Here is a 17,287-nt window from a genome sequence, read left to right as displayed (position 1 = left end):
GCTGCTGGGTGCAGGTGTGCCGTGCCATGCCATAGGTGCGGGTGCCCCCGCTGCAGGGGAGTGGGGTGGTGGCCAAGCAGGAAGCCTTGGGGCTCCCGGGGACGCCCCGCGTGGGCTGCGGCAGTGGCTCTGCACGCTTCCCTGGCCCGCGGTTCCTGTTTTGTCAGGGATATAAAGGCAGTGTGGGCAGGGAGAACCCAGCAGCAGCGTGGCACTGCAGAGCAGCCAGGATGGGAGCACAGAGCCTGTTGGTGGCTTGCGGGGTCCTGGCTTTGTGCCTGGCACTCGCCAGGGCCACCAACCCTGGCTTCGTGGTGAGGATCACTCAGGCAGGCTTGGACTATGGTGGGTTTGGCTTCTGATTTCTCTCCTTGCAGACGTGCTGGTGGCTGCGGCGTGGAGCCAGCTGCCCACTCAGAGAGCGCAGGGTCCTGGGGCAGGATGAGGGGTAACCTTGGCCACAGGTGCCGAATGCACCATCACCTGGGGCTTCCCACTGATGCACCTGTCTGCCCCCACCCCCCCACACCTTCATGGAGCCCCTGCAGGTGGGCCAAGGTCTGTGGGGTCTCGGGGGGCTGTGCAGGGCTGGCAGGGCGGGACGGTCCTGCTCTTATGGCACGTGTCCAGGCAGCTGAGCCGTAAGCCCTGGAGGGGTGAGCTGTGGAGGAGAGAGGAGGTGGGGAGCTGCAGGGGGGCAGTGACAGAGATGGATGGGCCCCGCGCTGGTTTCATTGAAGCAGGCAGAGCCCCGGCTCCAGCGGAGCGTTGTTATGGATTGAAATACACTGTGTGAGAAACAGCTCATTTACCCGACAGCTCTGCCAGCCGTGTGGGAGAGGAGGACGTGACTCCCCTTCCCAGATGGATGCAGGGATGCGGCACCCACTCACGCCATGCTGTTCGCTGGGATGTGTGCTCCATCCAGCTTTGCTCACCGGTGCTGGGCATGGAATGGGGTGGTGCTGGGGACCTCCTGCACACCTCATACAATGCCCAGCCCAGAGAGCGAGGACTGGGACCTCTCCCTGCTTTCCATGGCTGGCCACCACCTTCCCCTGCAGCTTGCAAGCATGCAGGCATCAGGCAGCATTGCCTGTGTGTCACAGGGCTCTGTGCACCTAGATTAGCTTTAAAGATAGCCTTCGAGGTGGAAAGCAGCCAGGGTATCTCCTGCATGTTTCCTTTAATCCTCTGGCTGTGTGCCTGGTGCATGCTCCCAGCTCTTGTGGGAAGCACGTGGAAGTGATACTCTCCCTCTGCCCCTGCAGCCCATCAGCATGGGATCACGGTCCTGGAGAAGGAGCTGGCCCAGTTGAAGCTGCCGGACATCTCGGGTGACTTTCGCATCCGGCACGTGGGAAAGGTGTACTATGAGATCTCCAGGTGAGCCCTGCCAGTGTCCCAGCACAGCTCACTGCACCTCCAGCCCACACGAGGAGGAGTGGAGGAGGATGAGGATCCCCCGGAGCAGCAAGGGCTGTCCTGTCCTGTCCACAGCTCTCTGAGATGTTGGCCTTGCCCTCGGTGCAGGCAGAGATGCTCCTGCCCACAGGCTGCAGGGACCCTGCTTCCGAAGGCACCGCTTTGCTCTGTGCATCCCTGCCAGGCATCACTTTGCCGCTGCAGGATGGGAGTTGGGGATGCTGCTGGTGTGGTGGCCCTGCTCCCTTCCTCCCCAGCAATGTGCTCAGGGGCAAGGCACCCCTGGAATGTGACTTTTCTCTTTTTTATTTATTTATTTATTTTTAGGCTGGACCTTCGCAGTTTCAACTTGCCATACTCACGCATTTCCCTGGTCCCCAACGTGGGTCTGCAGGTCTCCATCTCCAACGCCTTCACTGAGCTGGATGGAAACTGGCGGATCAAGTTATACTTCATGTGTGTGCCCAGCTCCCCTCGCCCTGCTCAGGCGCTTTGCTCTGCATCTCCCTCTCTGGGTCTGAACTGGTTTTTTCTCCTCTCCCTCTCCCTCATGTTTTGGGCAGCTGATGCTTTGCTCTCTCCAGATGTGCTGATTTGTCTTTCAATGCATGCCTGGGAGCCCCTCACCCTGGGGGAGCCCAGCCAGGCCCCCTCCATGCCAGGAGCCCTCAGAGCTGGCCAGGCAGCGTTTATCCTGCTTGCCAGTGGTTGGGGAGACAACATGAAAGCCATACCCCTTCTTGTGGCACGTGGGGGCGAGGGACAGCCACTCCTACTTGCTTGCATGGGGGGCACCTTCCTGAGAACCTGACAGGGACAGACCTGAGCCAGGGCAGGGGGTGGGCAGGTGTTGCTGCCACTCGTACAGCCACTGACGTGGATAAAACAGGGTGGGAGGCAAGAAAAGGTGGATGACGGAGGAGCTGTGCGTGAGCTCTCCTGTCCCTCTTCCATCTCCCCTACTTGTTCTTGATCCTCTCTATTTAAAGGTTACCTCTCCTAGTTTATGTTCCAGAGAAATTTGGTTTCCCTGAGTTTGAAAACTTTCCCAGTCTCCTCTGGATGCTCAGTACAGGGGGGAGTCTGAGCAAGAGAGATCCATCCTGAAGCTGATTTGGGATCCCTTCACCAGGACTCAGCACTGAGAAATGTCCCTTTCTCACCCTCCTCTCCCTGCAGCCGGGACCATGGCTCATTTGACCTGAAGGTGGAGAATGTCTATATCAAGATCAGCCTGAAGCTGGGTAGCGACGCTGCTGGGAAACCCACCGTTGACACCTCTGACTGCAGTACCCGCATCTCCAAAGTTCGGGTACACTTCTCGGGCAAGTTTGGGTACGTACCTTCACTCTGAGGCCTGGAAATGCTGTGTGTTAGCCCACTTGCCACAGGAACGTGGCTTCCAGGCCCTGGTGCAAGGAGCAAGTTGTTGGTGGCAGATCTCCTGTCCCTTGGAGGCTGCCCGTTCTGCCCACAGGCTGCCTGCACTGGCACACCACTGGTCAGCTGGCTCTAGACCCTTGTGATGTACTTCTCATCCCGAAATGCAACTGAATGAACTTAAATCTGGCCTGAATTTATCCAGCTGTGGCTGCACATTTAAGGGAGATTTAAGGCAGTCACTAGACTTGCATGCACGTGGTTGCAAGCAGGTCTGCTTGCAAATGTAAATCCTGAGGCAAAGCCAAATTGGTATAGGAATGATGTTCCTCAGGGTCCCACATCTCTAGTATCTCCCTTCCCTGGGCAAACACTTCTGCAGCAGCCTCTGAGCAAGAGAAAGAGGCCTCCTCTCCGATTTTCTCTGCAGATGGCTTTACAACCTCTTCCATAGCGCTATTGAGTCCAGATTCCGGAAGATCTTGGAGAGCAAGGTATGTGAGTGAAGGAGGGCAGAGCTCCGGGTTTTTCCAGTGGTCTTTAGCCGTCACTTGTAGCTGTTGTGCTGGAAGGATTGGAGCACACGTAGGGATTTAACTAGATCCAGATCTCACAGGTGTGTTGCCAATGTGGTGAAAACCAGAGGAATGGGCATCGCTAACTTGCAGTCTCCATAGCGTCGTGTGGCTCAGGCTGAATTTGAAACCTGCAGCCTTTGCCAAAGTCCAGTGTAATTGGTTCCTAATTAACAAAGACTTTTCTTTCCATGTGGCCAGTTAATTAGATCTTATTCCTTGGCCAAACTCACTCTAACAGAGGAAACCTGATCAGAGCTGTCCTTTAAATGGCTGCAATCTTGTGCACTTCGGGGAGCACTGGGGGAGAAATTCACATTTCTGGATTTCAGACACGTGCTGCCTTGTTCTAGCAGGGCGCATCAGGGAGGCCCTGGTCCTGGCCACCCGGTACAAAAGCCTACATGCAGGAGACCTGCAACAAGACATGGAAACAAGCTGTTAGCAATAATTACTACAAGGCTAACTGGCACGAGTTACAACCTCCCTGGATGTGAACCTTGCTCAGGAAGGAGGCAGTCGGAGAACAGGCAAATCCCACTCCCGTGGCATATCCCATCCTGCCTGGGCGCTATTCCCGATGCCATGTAATGGCTTTCCTGGGAGCTGTGGCAGCAGATGGTCTGGCAGCAGGAGTGAAGCTGGGGCTCAAAGGCCTTTTCTGCTGGTTTGCCTCCTGGAAGGAGAGCAGCTCTGGGACTCTGAGGGGACTTCTGCTGCCCTCTGTGCCTCCTTCGAGCCCCACGCATGTTTCCTTAGTGACTTTCTCCATGTATGAGATGGTGCGAGGGGCAATGGGCAGAAGGGGGCAGGGGCTGGGGGTGCACTGCACCAGGGACCTGGGGCACAGCCTGGTCCCAACCCAGCGCTGGCATCCCGTGTCTGCCTCCTGCTCTCGCTGCACATGCTTGAGCAGTTCTCATCCCAGTCATGGGGAGATTCCAGCCATGGGGACTGGGGCTATGTTTGCACATCTGCAGCTTCACCCTCCCAGGCAGCAATGGGGTGTTTCCAGCACAGACAGAGGACTATTGGCTGGGCACAGGGAAGAGCAGCAGCCCTGTGTTGATAAGGCCATGCCCAAGGCTCTGTCCCTGCTCTTCCCTCCTGGTGCTGCACGCCTGCACTGCTGTCAGCGTGGTTGCTGTTCCTCCAGAGCTCTGCACCTTGCCATCAGCTGCTGCAGGCGGGATGCCCGGTCAGACAGGTGATGGCCTGATCCTGCCTGATGGTTTCCTTGCCATTATGGGGAAAGCACTGGAAGACAGCTTGTGCAGATTATCTCAGTTGTCTGCAGGACTGCATCCTGCAGTAAATTTCCTGGGCTAGTGTTTAGCCTGCAATGAAAACCCCCACTAATGCTGAGGCTTCACCAGTAGATGACAGTGGCAGAGGGATTTGCTCTTCTGTCCTGGCAGCACAGAGCTGTAGGCATTCAGGATGGCTCTGCTTTGTGGGTCCAGTTAGTGCTCCTGCCCCTGTGGGTTCTCTTTTAATTGCTCTGCTTTGGCTAAGTTTTGGCAGCTCAGCACAATTCGTTCCAGCATGGGACATAGGAAAAGACGGAGGGCACACACAGATTCCTTCCAAGGGCCTCATGGAGCTGAACTGTGCATGGGGAGCTTGCTGCAAGCAGATGTTTGCAGGTATAAACCGCACTTGTATCTTGGCCACTTCATGAATGTGCTGCCTGATGAATAGAGACCAACATCGTGTGCTCTTTTATTTAAGCAGGCTTTTGCAAGGAATAAAAATGGCACCAGGCAGCAAAGCAGAGAGCGTGGCTGAGGCTTTGACCCAGGGGACGTGAACCAGCTGCCCCTGGCAGAGCTGCCCTGGCTCAGCTTCACTGCCTTTCTTTCCCGCAGGTCTGTGAGATGGTGGCCACGTCTGTGCGCAACAATCTCCACCCTTACGTCCAGACCCTGCCAGGTACCAGAAGGATTGCCCGGGATTTTAGGAGTAGTTCTTCCCAGCATTTCCCAGCCATGAGGACAGGGGGGTACTTTGTACCCGCTCCCCATTTCCTTGTATTTCTGCACTCAAGTTGGGAGCTGGGGAACACAGCATCAGCAGAGACTTGCCACTGTGCACCCTGTCCAGCCACAGAGACCACTCATCTGCATGGCCTCCATCAAGCTGCGCCCCAGCACCGGCAGGGACACGGGCTGCCTTAGCCAGGGGATCCAGACTGTTCCTTGGGTCCAGGAGTTAGTCTGTACGGCTGAGACACAGGAGGGAAATGTGACAGAAGCAAGCACACATGAAGCTGGTTCTGAGCTGTTGCACCAGGAAGCCCGGGCACAGCACTGCCTGGCTGTTGGCAGAGGCAATCACTCCGGCTCTCCTGTGCCACCTCCCTCTCGCTCATCTGTCTGTCTCGTGTTTTACAGTCACAGCCAGAATAGATGCCATGGCTGGGATCGATTACTCCTTGGTGGCACCCCCAACTGCTACCGCCCAGTCCCTGGATGTGGACCTGAAGGTGAGAGGCTGCCCTGGGAAGGCTTGATTTGGCTGATGCCATTGCCACAGATGGGTGGGGAACCAGGTTTAGGTACCTCCTGCAACTGTTTGCCAGCCTGCGTCGGAGTCCCACCACCCTCTGCTCTCCTGCTTCACCTCTCTCCCTTCTCCCAGGGTGAATTCTTCTCCCTGGCCCACCGCTCTGCTGTCCCCTTCCCTCCGCTGCCGCTGGCCTTCCCCCCGGATCACGACCGCATGGTTTACTTTGGGGCCTCCAGCTACTTTTTCAACACAGCCAGCTTCACCTACCATGCCGCCGGGGCACTGGTCTTCGAAATCACGGACTCCACGGTGAGCAGCGCAGGTGGGACAGGGGCTGTCCCTGTGTCCCTGGGCAGTGGGTCCCTTTGCAGAGGAGCCCTGGTGACAGTCTGTGGGCTCAGAGGACTCCCCCAGCGAGCTGTCCGGGGGCTGTGGGATGGGGAAAGGGCTGTCAGCCCGGGCACTACGCTGGGGCTGATCTCGCCGGGGGCTCAGCCATGCTGCGTTGCCCCGGCATGACTGTTCTCCTCCCACAGATCCCGAAGGGCGTTGACCTCCACTTGAACACCACCACCTTCTCAGCCTTTATTCCCCAGGTGAGTGGTCCAGCTCTGCCTCCCCAGGGCTCCTGCCATGCACAGCCTTTGCTCAGGGCAAGGTGGTCTCCCCCAGGAATGGGGGTCTGTGCCACTGCCCCTATACTCACCCTGCTCCTCTGCAGCTCGAGAAGATGTACCCAGACATGCCGATGAAGCTCAGGCTGTCCACCCCCTCTGCCCCATTCCTGAACATTGGACCAGAGGGGCTCTCGCTCAAGCCTGTTGTGGATATCCAGGCTTACGCCATCCTTCCCAACACCAGCCTGGTTCCTCTCTTCCTCCTCAGCCTGGTGAGTTTGTGCTCAGCCTGCAGCGATGTCTGCGCTCCTGGCTGGGCAGCTCTGGGTGCAGCCACAGCTCCAGCTGACATGGTGTGTCGGTGAGCTCTCCCCTGCATCTCAGCTGGGCAAAGATGGGAGTATGAGCTGTGCACCATCCTCCTCCTGCATTCAGCAAAGCTGAGCCACTGCTGCCAAGCTCCTGGCAGGGGAGGTGCTGCATGCTGTCTGAAACCAGCCCAGTCCTGGTGCGGTGGGGGTGTCCCCAACAGAAAAACACCTGAGCTGACAAATGCTGGGTTTAATGCTGCGTGCAAACATGGGCAGTGGTCCTGCTGCATTTCAGAGGATCAAAGCCATTCCCCTGGGCATCTGGTTTGGGGTGAGGTGGGGTGAGCACTCACCTCTCTTGCACTCTTTCCCCAGACAAGCAACGTGTCTGCTGTGGTCGACGTGAAATCTGGCCACATAGTTGGGAGCTTGAAGGTGGGCAGGTACGGTGAGGGAGCCACGCAGGGCTTGGCTCGCCCGGTGCCCCAGGCGCAGCTGCTGCTGGGTGAGGGGGCTGGGTGGGCTCCTGGGGGCAGAGGTGAGGTGGGGGGGGGGCCCAGGGATGTGGATCTGGCACGGAGGGGATGAGCTGGGGCTGGAGGGAGCAGGATCTGTGTGGCCATCGATGGGTGGCACTGCGGTGGGAACTGCTCCTTCCATTGGGACGGCCTTCACAGCACCGCTTCTGTCTGTGCAGGATAAAGCTCTCCGTGAAGAATTCAGATGTTGGCACTTTCCAGGTGAGTGATCCTGGACCATGATCAGAGCATGAAGGAAAGAGCCTGCTGGGGGGGCAGGGAGAAGGCTCATTCCAACATGGGACCTGGGGGTGTACTCAGGACCCCATAGACACCTCCTGCCTCAGCCTGCAAGACTAGGAGAGGATGCAGAGCCAGATGCCATTGCCTCTCAGCCCTACACTTCCTACGCTGCCATTGTGACCAGACAAAGCCGCTGGTCTCTGGTGAAGCATGTGCCTATCCTAACTCCTTGTCTCTTTTGCTTTTTCTAATTGTCCTCCAGTGCCTAGTCACCTGCTCTCCTGCAGGCTAAAGCCCTTTTCCTTCCCCCTCTCTCCACTCCCCAGGTGCGAATGCTGCAGTCCATAATGAACATCTTCACTTCCAGTATCCTGCTCCCACGTCTTAATGGTGAGAAGCTGCTGGGGGGAATGGGGGTGCTGGAGCCATCGCCGGCCAGGTTGCTCAGTCCAAGCAGGCCCAGCTTGCTAATTAAATCCCTGTTCCCAAGCTTGATCGGTGGGTAAAGCCTGCAGGAGAAGGCAGTAAAAGCATCTGGCGGAGGCAGGCCGCAGGCAGCAGCGTGCGGGAGCCTTTTGGTGCTGTGACATGCATCCAGCAGTGAACACAATGGAAAAAATGAGCACGATGCATATCCTAATGCTTTCCAGTCCCTCTCCCCTGCTCAGGGCTTCTCGTGACTCCCCACCAATTTGGGCCAGAGCAGGGCTGGTGGCTGCCAGGGACCGGGGGAGGGGTGGCAAAGCAGACGCAGCCCCCAGCCCTTCTGTGGAGCTGAGGAGGAATTCCCTCTACCTACCCCGGGAGCAGCAGGGGCAAAGAAAGTGCTGGAAGGAGGAGGTGGCCACCTGCTTTGCATGGCCCGTGCTCCCTCTTGCTCCCGTTCCCAACCCAATGTGGCCACATGTGTTGTCTTTTCCAGCCAGGTTAGAACAGGGTTTCCCTCTGCCACTGCCGGACAGAATAACGCTCTCCAATATCCTCGTGAGGTTTCACCAGGTGAGTGAGGGGGAGCACCTGGCCCCAGCCGGAGCCCGATCTGCCACCCCTGTGCCCCCCGCCTGCCAGCATGGCGTGCAGAGCCCCTTCCCCAGCCTGTGCTGGAGGGCAGCAGGCAGGAGGGTGCCTTCGTCCGGGATCTCCACAGCACAGCTGCAAAACAGAGCCTCGCTTCGCCCGTCTGCGCGGTGCTGGGGCCTGGGCTCCACACCTCTAGGGCAGCACTGTGTCCTTCTCCAGTTCTCAAACCCGGGGCTTGAATTGCCCACGACGCTTTTTTAAGCGCATGCAGCTCCGCAGCAGCACCAGCCCCAGCCCTCCCCGGGTGGCAGTGCCTGCCCGGTGCCACCGCTGCCCCACACAGTGTGGGAGGCCCTGGGAAGCCCCGGAGGGTGCCACCACACCGTGTCATGCTGCAGGGTTACTGCGAGGGGTGGCTGTGAGGTGCCCTCAGAGGTGCCCTCAGAGCCCTTCCGGGGCTGGCGTTAGGGCGGCGGACGGTGGAACCGCACGCGGCCAGTGACGGGGAGGCACGGCGGTGCCGCCAGGGCCGGCTGCAGCCTCACGCCAGCTTTCCTTCTCCCAGAACTTCCTGCTGCTCGGAGCAGACGTCCACTACCAGCCGGGGGGACGGTGATAAGGCAAGAGAGGGGCCACGAGCATCAAAAATGCCCCTTCCTGCCCCTTCTGCCCCCGGCCCCACCGCTGGAGCCAAACACCCGGAGCTGAAGCCCTGCCGCTGCGGCCCTCACCGCCTGCCTCGTCCAAGCCCCATGGCCCCCACCGGGCCTGCTGAGAGCTGGGGGTCCCTCGGCCCCCACCCTGGGCCCCCTACCCTACCCTACCCTACCCTACCCTACCCCCTCCCCTCCCGCCTCCCCCGTGTGCCGGGGCAGCTGGCGGCAATAAAGGCGCTGGGGTCGCGGCCATGGCGGTGCTGTCTGTGTCGGGGCTGCGCCTCCTTCCCTCGGCCCGGGGCCTGCGCCGGGGCTGCCGGGCCCCCCCGCCCCGCGAGGTGCAGGCGTCCGGGACCGCCCGTGTGTGCGGCTCGTTACGGAGGCGGCGTAGCAGCACCGAGCACCGGCTGCGTTATCGCCACGCCACCTCCCCGCGGCGGGGCCGGGGCCGGGCCCGGCCGCCCGCCCGCCGGCCCCCAGCTCCGCCCGCTACCGGAACGGCGGCAGCGCGGAACCCTGCTCTCAGGGCCGGGCCGGCGGCCGGGACCGCTTCGCGGCGCACGGCGGAGCCGCCCCCTCCCCGTTGGAGCCGCCTCCGGCCCGGCCGCGCCATGCTGCCCTGGGGGCCAGCGCTGCGGGCGGCCGGGCTGCTCCGCTCGGCCGCCCCCCGCCGAGCGCCCTGCGGGCCGGACCTGCCGCGCTTCCTGCGAGGGGCCGCCGCGGCGGTGCCCGGGCCCGGGCCGCAGCCCGAGTCGCAGCCGGGCTCTTTCCCCGGGACCGGGAAAGGTCTGTGGGTGTGTGGTGCCTCCCCCCTCGGCGGGGCTGGGCCGGCCGGGGGCCGGGGGCCAGCCGTGCCCCGCTGCGAGGGCCGGGGCAGGGGGGTAGCGGGTGGGTCGGTGCTGTGGGGGCCCCGAGGGGGGTCTGAGGCTGGGGGAAGGGCAGCCCGGAGGCCACAGGCTCAGCGGCCTGTCCCCGCGCCGGAGCCGGGTGTCCGGGCACCCCTCGGCAGGGCCGGGGCCGGGGCTGTGCCAGGGCCTGGGGCTACGCCAGGGCCTGGGGCTGCGGTGCTGGGGGGTCACGGCGGTAACCGCCGCGTCTCAGCAATAACACAGCCCCTGCTTCCCTGCGAGCCCCAGCCCAGAGACCTGGCGGTCGCAGTGACATGGGTCGCAGTGATGAGGGTTGCAGCGAGGCGCTCGGGCCTCCCAGGGTCCCTTTTTGGTGTGTCCTCTCTGTGCGGGCCGGAGTGAGGGTAGTCTCTGTGCTGCTGGCCCTGCTCTCTCCAGTGGTCGGACAGTTTTCCTTCCTGTGGGAAAGGTCATAGAAACGGGTTGTAGATGAGAGCCGAAGCAGGCTTCTGCGTCACACCGCCTGTCAAAACGCCTTTGTTGCAGTTTACCTGGAGACATATGGCTGCCAGATGAACGTCAATGACACGGAGATCGCCTGGGCCATCCTGCAGAAGAATGGCTACACGAGGACAAAGGAGCTGGATGAGGTGAGGCACCTTGGCAGCGCTCTGGTAGCACGGGCCTGCGAGGGCATCACACTGCTGCCATGCCTGTGAGTCCCAGCTTTTGTCTCGAGCGCAGTCCTGCAGGACACTGTTTTTTGCAGTCTTAAGTTCTGTGGAGTAAGGGAAGCTACTTAACAAGTGTGCTAGAAAGCTGTGGGTTGTCCTTTTTTTTTCTTTAAACTGCTGGGATCGCTCTCAGTGGGAGAGGGATTGGACACAGCAGGATGCTCCTGACTCATCTTTGAGTTTAGTTCTACCATTTAGCAGGAGACTGTGCTTGTCCTGTATTATTTTCTTGCATCTTTGTTTGTTGAAATCCACTGCATACTTGGGCAAATCTTTTTCACTGAGTTAAGTGAGTTTTATAGTCTGCCTTTTCAGGTTATCTGTGCAGGGCATGAGGACTTACTGTTTGGCTTTTACAAATTCTTCCTTTTTTGTTGTTTTCAATTCAGGCAGATGTGATTCTCCTTGTCACCTGTTCTGTGAGGTAAGGAAACTTTTGTCACTGCTGGGCTTGAACAGTTTTTAAGGAATTGCCCTTTGAAAACCAAGGCAGTAAGTGTATGAGGGAAAGAGCAGGCAGATGTGAAACTGCCTGTTTAGTGGAGAGTAGAGCTAATGGCTGCTACAATGTGTAACACAAATTGTGCTGTGAATTGCCTTTCTGTATAGCAGGAAGAAGTTCTTTGGTAGTGGAAGCTCTGTGTATAAGCCATGGGCGGTTAAAGATCACAGATTTATGCTTGAATGATTTTTGTTATGTTTTTTTGTGGTTTTGTTTTTTTTTTTAAAATATTCTTTTGTCTTCTCTTGATGTGACTGTCCATCTAGGTCAGGGTCTGTACTTCAGAGATTTGGGACATAGGTTTAGGGGCAATTTGGGATATAAATATATAGGGAACTTCACTTGTTTTTTTCTGTGTGCAGAAGATTCTGAATGCTCATTATCACTTGCAAAGTAGCTCACATTGGCTGGCTAAGGCAGACTTTTTCTCCACAAGAGCTTAGTCCCCGAGTTGTTTCCCCAGTGCAGATGCTCCCAAGTGAGCAAAAGAATAGTAGATAAGATAGAGTCAAGACATAAGCTACACCCCGTGAATCACTTCCGTGTGCCATCAGGTGGATGATTCCCTGTCTTTAGTTGAATTCTTCTCTCAAAGGACTTGGGCTGCTTCAGGTTGGGGGACTGTTAAAGCACAGCAACCAGAATAATCTCTGTTCTCCTGGCTTCCCAGGGAGAAGGCAGAGCAGGCTATCTGGAATCGCCTGCAGCATCTCAAGGCACTGAAAGCCCAACGGCAGCGGGCTCGCTTACCTCTCCGCATCGGGATTCTAGGTACCTGGTGGGATGCGCAGCAGGGGATAGCACACACTGTTGTGCCACATCTCATCCTGCTGTGTTTCCTCTTGCCCTCTGACAGCACCAAGCCTTTTCTGCAGGATAAAAGCAGCTAGTGAAGGGGTGCAGAGGTGTAATGAGGGTGGGCACTTCTTTACAAGGACCCTTCTCCTTTGGTGGCAGGATGCATGGCTGAGAGGCTTAAGGAGGAGATTCTGCACAGGGAGAAGCTAGTCGATATTGTGGCAGGCCCTGATGCGTATCGTGACCTTCCCCGGCTGCTGGCTGTGGCAGAGTCTGGCCAGCAAGCTGCTAATGTTCTGCTATCGCTAGATGAGACTTATGCAGATATTCTGCCTGTCCAGACTAGCGCAGGTGGCACGACAGCATTTGTGTAAGTACCATTTTTTTCTGTGCATGTTTCTGTGGTTCTGGTTTGGAAATACTGCTGTGCAGAGCAGACATGCCAGTGACAGTAGCTACCCAAGAGATGCAATGCCTGGTTGCACTTGTTTCTGGCAGCCCAGAGGCACGAGCCTACCAGACTGTGTGTTTACTGCTGCTTTGCTGCCTGACTGAGCCCTGGAGAGACTGCCCCATGCTCTGGCTGTCTGCAGGCTTCTCTTACGCTCCTTTGAGAATCTTGATTGTCTGAGCCTGATGCTGCACCAAGTGATTTCTGTCCCACTGACATCTGTGCCTTTCTAAAGTCTGCCTCTCTCATCCTCTGCCTTCTGCTATGTCCTGCCCCAGGTTACCCTATTTAATTCTTTTAATGCTCCCATGCATTGTAACTTCTGTTGGTTTTGTTTCCATTTGTTTAGCTTTGATAATAAGATTCCCAAACATGAAATCGAAGTCTGCTCAGTGTGGCTGTAGGGTACAGAAGGACAGTATCATCCTCTGTGGGAACAGGATGCAGAAGGATCTTTCATCACTGCCAGACTGCAGTGCAAGTCCATGCTTCATTAGTTGCTTTCCAAGTTTCTTGGAAACATGCATGAAGAATTAGGAGGAGTTAGCTAGGGGCAAGCAGAAGCCAGCTCTGGCTGGCACGGTGCATACAGGGAGGCTGCAGAGCCGCATTCAGAGCTGATGCTGTGTGTGCCACAGGCCGAGGGGGTTGGCTGAAGGCAGCAGTGCTGGGCCAGGTCAAATCAGGACAGGGTGCAACATGGATGATTCTTCAGGAGCGATTGCAGCATGACCTGCGCTTTTACCTGTTGGCAGATCTATCATGCGGGGCTGTGACAACATGTGCAGCTATTGCATTGTGCCCTTTACCCGTGGCCGTGAAAGGAGCCGCCCCATCGCGTCCATCCTGCAGGAAGTGAGGATGCTCTCAGATCAGGTGAGGCAGAGCCTCCTTCCCACCAGTCCCAAACCATGAGAGGCAGGATTGTTCTCAGTGACAGTGTTTTCAGTCATACCTTTAACTAATGACACCACCTTTGTCTGTGGAGATGAGGTTACCACAGTGGCTTTTTGATTCCCCTTGTAATACTCTGAGACAGACAGGGAAGGGAGAGCTTCCCTTGGAGACTCCTTGAAGTAAGAGTAAAACTGTGGCTGCCCTTGCAGCTTAGCCATCCCGATTGGGTTATATTTTTTTTTTCCTCTCTGTTTATTTTTGTAGGGAGTGAAAGAAGTGACCCTTTTGGGTCAGAACGTCAACAGCTTTCGAGACATGTCTGTGGTGCAGTTTCAGTCAGCTGCTGCCCCAGTCCTCAGTCGTGGCTTTAGCACAATCTACAAAGCTAAACCAGGAGGCTTGCGCTTTGCACATCTTCTAGACCAGGTTTCTAGAATTGATCCAGAAATGAGGATCCGTTTCACCTCTCCACACCCCAAGGATTTTCCTGATGAGGCAAGTGTAAAATCAACACCTGGACCTCTCCTTGCAGGCAGCTCTGAACTGCTAGGTGTGAGCTGTGCTTCCTTCCCAAAGGGAACATGGAATCTCAGAACAGGGACAGTAGCTCCTGGGAGGGGGAGTGTTTGTCCTAAATCTGGCAGGTTTGTAATTAGCTGGCTTTTACCTGAGGAAGACTTCCATTTGGCATCCTGGTAGGGTTGAGCGGTCTGTGATGTTGTTCTCCTAATTGCTCATCACAGGTCCTGCAACTTATCCAGGAGCGACCCAACATCTGCAAACAGCTTCACCTCCCAGCTCAGAGTGGCAGCACACGAGTCCTGGAGGCCATGCGACGAGGGTGAGCAACCGCCACGGGGTGTCCTGTGCCCTGCCCTCTGATTTAGGATGCTGGTTTCTCCTCACTGGTGCTATGGTTTTCTGATTAGCAAATCCATATGTTTTTCATTGCAGGTACACTAGAGAAGCATATTTAGAGCTTGTACACCACGTGCGGGACTCCATTCCAGGTAGGTGTTCTTGGTGTCAGCTCAGCACAGCTGTAACTCACTGTCCTTTATTGAGTGAAGTGTTCCTCTCTTCCTTGGAGGAAGTGTAAAGCTGCGTCACTGTTACAGGAGTGAGCTTAAGCAGCGATTTCATTGCTGGCTTCTGTGGAGAGACAGAAGAAGATCACCAGCAGACTGTGTCCTTGCTGCAGGAAGTCCGCTACAACATAGGCTTCCTGTTTGCCTACAGCATGAGACAGGTGAGTGCAGGACCTGATGGAGAAGACTGTTTTCTCTGGGCATCCCGTCTAGCTCCTGAGTGGTGTTTCTCACAATAAGATATTTTTTTTTTAAAAAAAGCTCTTGAAAATAATACGTAAAGACTTGGCATATGGGTAGATTTCTTTGCTTGTATGCAGCACGGGTATGTGGTTCTGCAAGGGCCATCTTTGTGCCTGAAAGGCTTCCAGCTCCCTTGTGTGTCGGGGTTGGTTACGGATCGGGTGACCTGGTGCAGATGCTCCAGAGTGATTGCACTGAAGCAGCCATGTCTGCAGAGGCCTGGCTGCAGGTATATTTGTACTTGTTGATGAGAAATTGTGCAGATGTAGCTGGGCTGGAGCCCAGCTGTAGAGACTCTATCAATGGAGTCTGGAGAGAATTGGTGAATTTTCAGAAGGCGTTTCCATGAGAAGAGTGGATAGTTGACAAGTCTCCATTAGAACGGTCTCCAAAATGTAAGATGCTGATGGGGGGGAAAGGACAGGAGGTTGGGAAACATAAGGGAGGAAAGGAATACGGATCACTTTTCAGCACATGGGACTGGAAGTAGTAGAATCCATTGCTTGTCCTTACGGACAGACAGGCAACAGACCCATCTCACACAGGAGCTGCAGAACTGCTTCACAAAGCCACCAATACAGTGCCCTACGTCAGACCTTCTGCCAAACAGGTGATGCCGAAAGAATGTGAGGAACTCAAAGACATTTCTGGTCCTTACCACCTCAGAATGTTCGTTGAGATTGTAAATATAAACTGTAATGTGTGCAAGGCTGTTGCTTGAGAGCACCCAAGCTGGCTGGGGTCAGACAAGGTTCTGATCTCAGGCTCTGGTTATTGAGAGGCCACATTTGCTTTGTCTGTTTACAGAAAACCCGGGCATATCACCGGCTGCAAGACGATGTGCCAGCAGCCATAAAAAAGAGGCGGCTGGAGGAGCTCATTGCTGTCTTTCGAGAGGAGGCTGCAAGGGCAAACAAGGCGATGGTGGGCCAGTCTCAGCTGGTGCTGGTGGAGGGGGTGAGTGTGCCTGGAATAGAGTTGTCCTTCTCCCCTCTTGCTGGCCAAAAGGCTCTTGGGTCATACACAGCAATCATCGCTTCTACCTTCCTCTCTTACTTTCTCTTCTCACAATCCTAGGACCCCAAGACACTGTCTTCACACTTAAGCAGCCAGCCTGATTTTTCCAGAGCACTGAGCTGAGCACAGGGGGGTGGAATAGGTTGGAGATGCCTCTCTGGCCAAGCACTGAGTTAGTGCATACTGAAACATTGGCATTGGTGTGAATGTCACCACAGCAGCACTGGCCATAGCACTTTGTTACGTGGTGGAATGTGGATTTTAAAACAATGGTGCTCAATTCCCGAGTCAATAAAGCCCAGCAGGGGATCAGAGCTATTGCCATGCAGGTAATTTTCCCTGTCCTCCTTTCAGCCCAGCAAGCGCTCTGCCTCCGAGTTGTGTGGGAGAAATGACGGCAACATCAAGGTGATCTTCCCTGATGCCGAGATAGAGGATGCTGCGGGCTGCAAGGCTCTGGTCAGAGCCCAGCCAGGCGACTATGTCCTGGTGAAGGTGACCTGTCTGCAATGCTTGTTTCCTTGGGCTCTTTTTCTTGCATAGTGCTCTTCTCTAGAGCAGCTGCTGCCAGGAGAGCCTGAAATTAGAATGGATCCTCCTCAGACTTTCTGTTCCTGAGGACTGTTGTACTGTTTCTTTCAGGTAACCTCTGCCAGCTCTCAGACCTTGAAGGGAGTTCTGCTCTGTCGTACTACCCTTTCCCGCTCTGCGGCTTGTCGTTGAGGTGTCCCTGCTGCCAGTGGACAGAAGCAGCACATTTTCTCCAGGAAGAAACAAGGACAATTGGTCAGGTGGAGACAGGGTAGAAACAGGGAGATGTATGTATATTAGAATATATATATGCAATAATAGTAATAATGATCTATATATTCTGTGTTGGCAGCAACCTGTCCCTCATAGATCTGTGCAAGTTTGTAGGCAAAAGGGATGGAAGCTGTGTAGGGACTTGCCAAACCCAGGGACTGTGTGATCTTATATTTTCACTTGCTCTCAGGCTTGGCCCAGCCTTGCAGTGCTGCAGGTCTGTCCTCTGGCTGTGATCATGTCCTGTACTGCAGCCCAGCTGGAGAAATGTGTGTCTGCAGAGCAGGTCATTCATACTAGCTCAGCTGAGTTTAGGAGCTGCAAAAACTGGTCGTGCCTACAAAATACAGCTCCAGTAACTGCTGGAGAATGGCAGAAGTACTGCCAAAGGGGACGAAGAACTGAAAGAACAGGAGAAGATTGTGATGAATTCTTTCCAAATGTCGGTAACTTCCCTATTTGCAAAATGCTTGGAAAGGGGAACTAAGAACCTGCGCCATGCCTGTATGATGGAATTTGGCACTGAACTGTGGAATATAAAATGATGTTTAATGTGCATGAGTGATGCTTAATTTGTTGTACCCAAGGCTCAGGGAATGCAGCCTCACACTTGTACTGAGGATATTTGGATCTAGGTTAGAGAGGATTTCCC

At 55.9% G+C, this 17,287-nt stretch overlaps 2 protein-coding genes across 2 annotated transcripts; both read left to right on the top strand.

Moving 5' to 3' along the window:
* The first annotated feature begins 139 nt into the window (after positions 1-139).
* On the top strand, positions 140-9,416 carry LOC308070328 (bactericidal permeability-increasing protein-like). The gene is made up of 15 exons (XM_080404055.1): positions 140-345; positions 1,272-1,386; positions 1,753-1,881; positions 2,605-2,760; positions 3,236-3,299; positions 5,249-5,312; positions 5,774-5,865; positions 6,021-6,197; positions 6,425-6,484; positions 6,610-6,777; positions 7,192-7,259; positions 7,514-7,556; positions 7,904-7,967; positions 8,500-8,576; positions 9,163-9,416. The coding sequence occupies exons 1-15, from the start codon at positions 231-233 to the stop codon at positions 9,211-9,213; spliced, it is 1,443 nt and encodes a 480-aa protein (XP_080260181.1). The 5' UTR covers positions 140-230; the 3' UTR covers positions 9,214-9,416.
* Positions 9,417-9,426: 10 nt separating this feature from the next.
* On the top strand, positions 9,427-17,191 carry CDK5RAP1 (CDK5RAP1 mitochondrial tRNA methylthiotransferase). The gene is made up of 13 exons (XM_080404051.1): positions 9,427-10,039; positions 10,648-10,751; positions 11,225-11,259; positions 12,008-12,108; positions 12,295-12,505; positions 13,342-13,462; positions 13,748-13,978; positions 14,227-14,324; positions 14,438-14,493; positions 14,602-14,732; positions 15,622-15,771; positions 16,186-16,326; positions 16,474-17,191. Exons 1-13 carry the CDS (start codon positions 9,505-9,507, stop codon positions 16,552-16,554), a joined length of 1,995 nt encoding a protein of 664 aa, XP_080260177.1. The 5' UTR covers positions 9,427-9,504; the 3' UTR covers positions 16,555-17,191.
* The last annotated feature ends 96 nt before the right edge of the window (positions 17,192-17,287 follow it).

The sequence above is a fragment of the Falco punctatus genome (genome assembly GCF_963210335.1).
Source record: "Falco punctatus genome assembly, chromosome: 10".
NCBI lineage: Eukaryota > Metazoa > Chordata > Aves > Falconiformes > Falconidae > Falco > Falco punctatus.
The sequence above is the reverse complement of the archived record's forward strand: the minus strand, read 5'-3'. Positions and strand labels throughout refer to the sequence as shown.

Coding starts and splice junctions, on each gene's coding strand:
- LOC308070328 (XM_080404055.1), top strand. CDS start 231: ATGGGAGCACAGAGCCTGTTGGTGGCTTGCGGGGTCCTGGCTTTGTGC. Junction 346..1,271: donor TCAGGCAGGCTTGGACTATG/GTGGGTTTGGCT, acceptor CTGCCCCTGCAG/CCCATCAGCATGGGATCACG. Junction 3,300..5,248: donor GGAAGATCTTGGAGAGCAAG/GTATGTGAGTGA, acceptor TCTTTCCCGCAG/GTCTGTGAGATGGTGGCCAC.
- CDK5RAP1 (XM_080404051.1), top strand. CDS start 9,505: ATGGCGGTGCTGTCTGTGTCGGGGCTGCGCCTCCTTCCCTCGGCCCGG. Junction 15,772..16,185: donor AGCTGGTGCTGGTGGAGGGG/GTGAGTGTGCCT, acceptor TCCTCCTTTCAG/CCCAGCAAGCGCTCTGCCTC. Junction 16,327..16,473: donor GCGACTATGTCCTGGTGAAG/GTGACCTGTCTG, acceptor TGTTTCTTTCAG/GTAACCTCTGCCAGCTCTCA.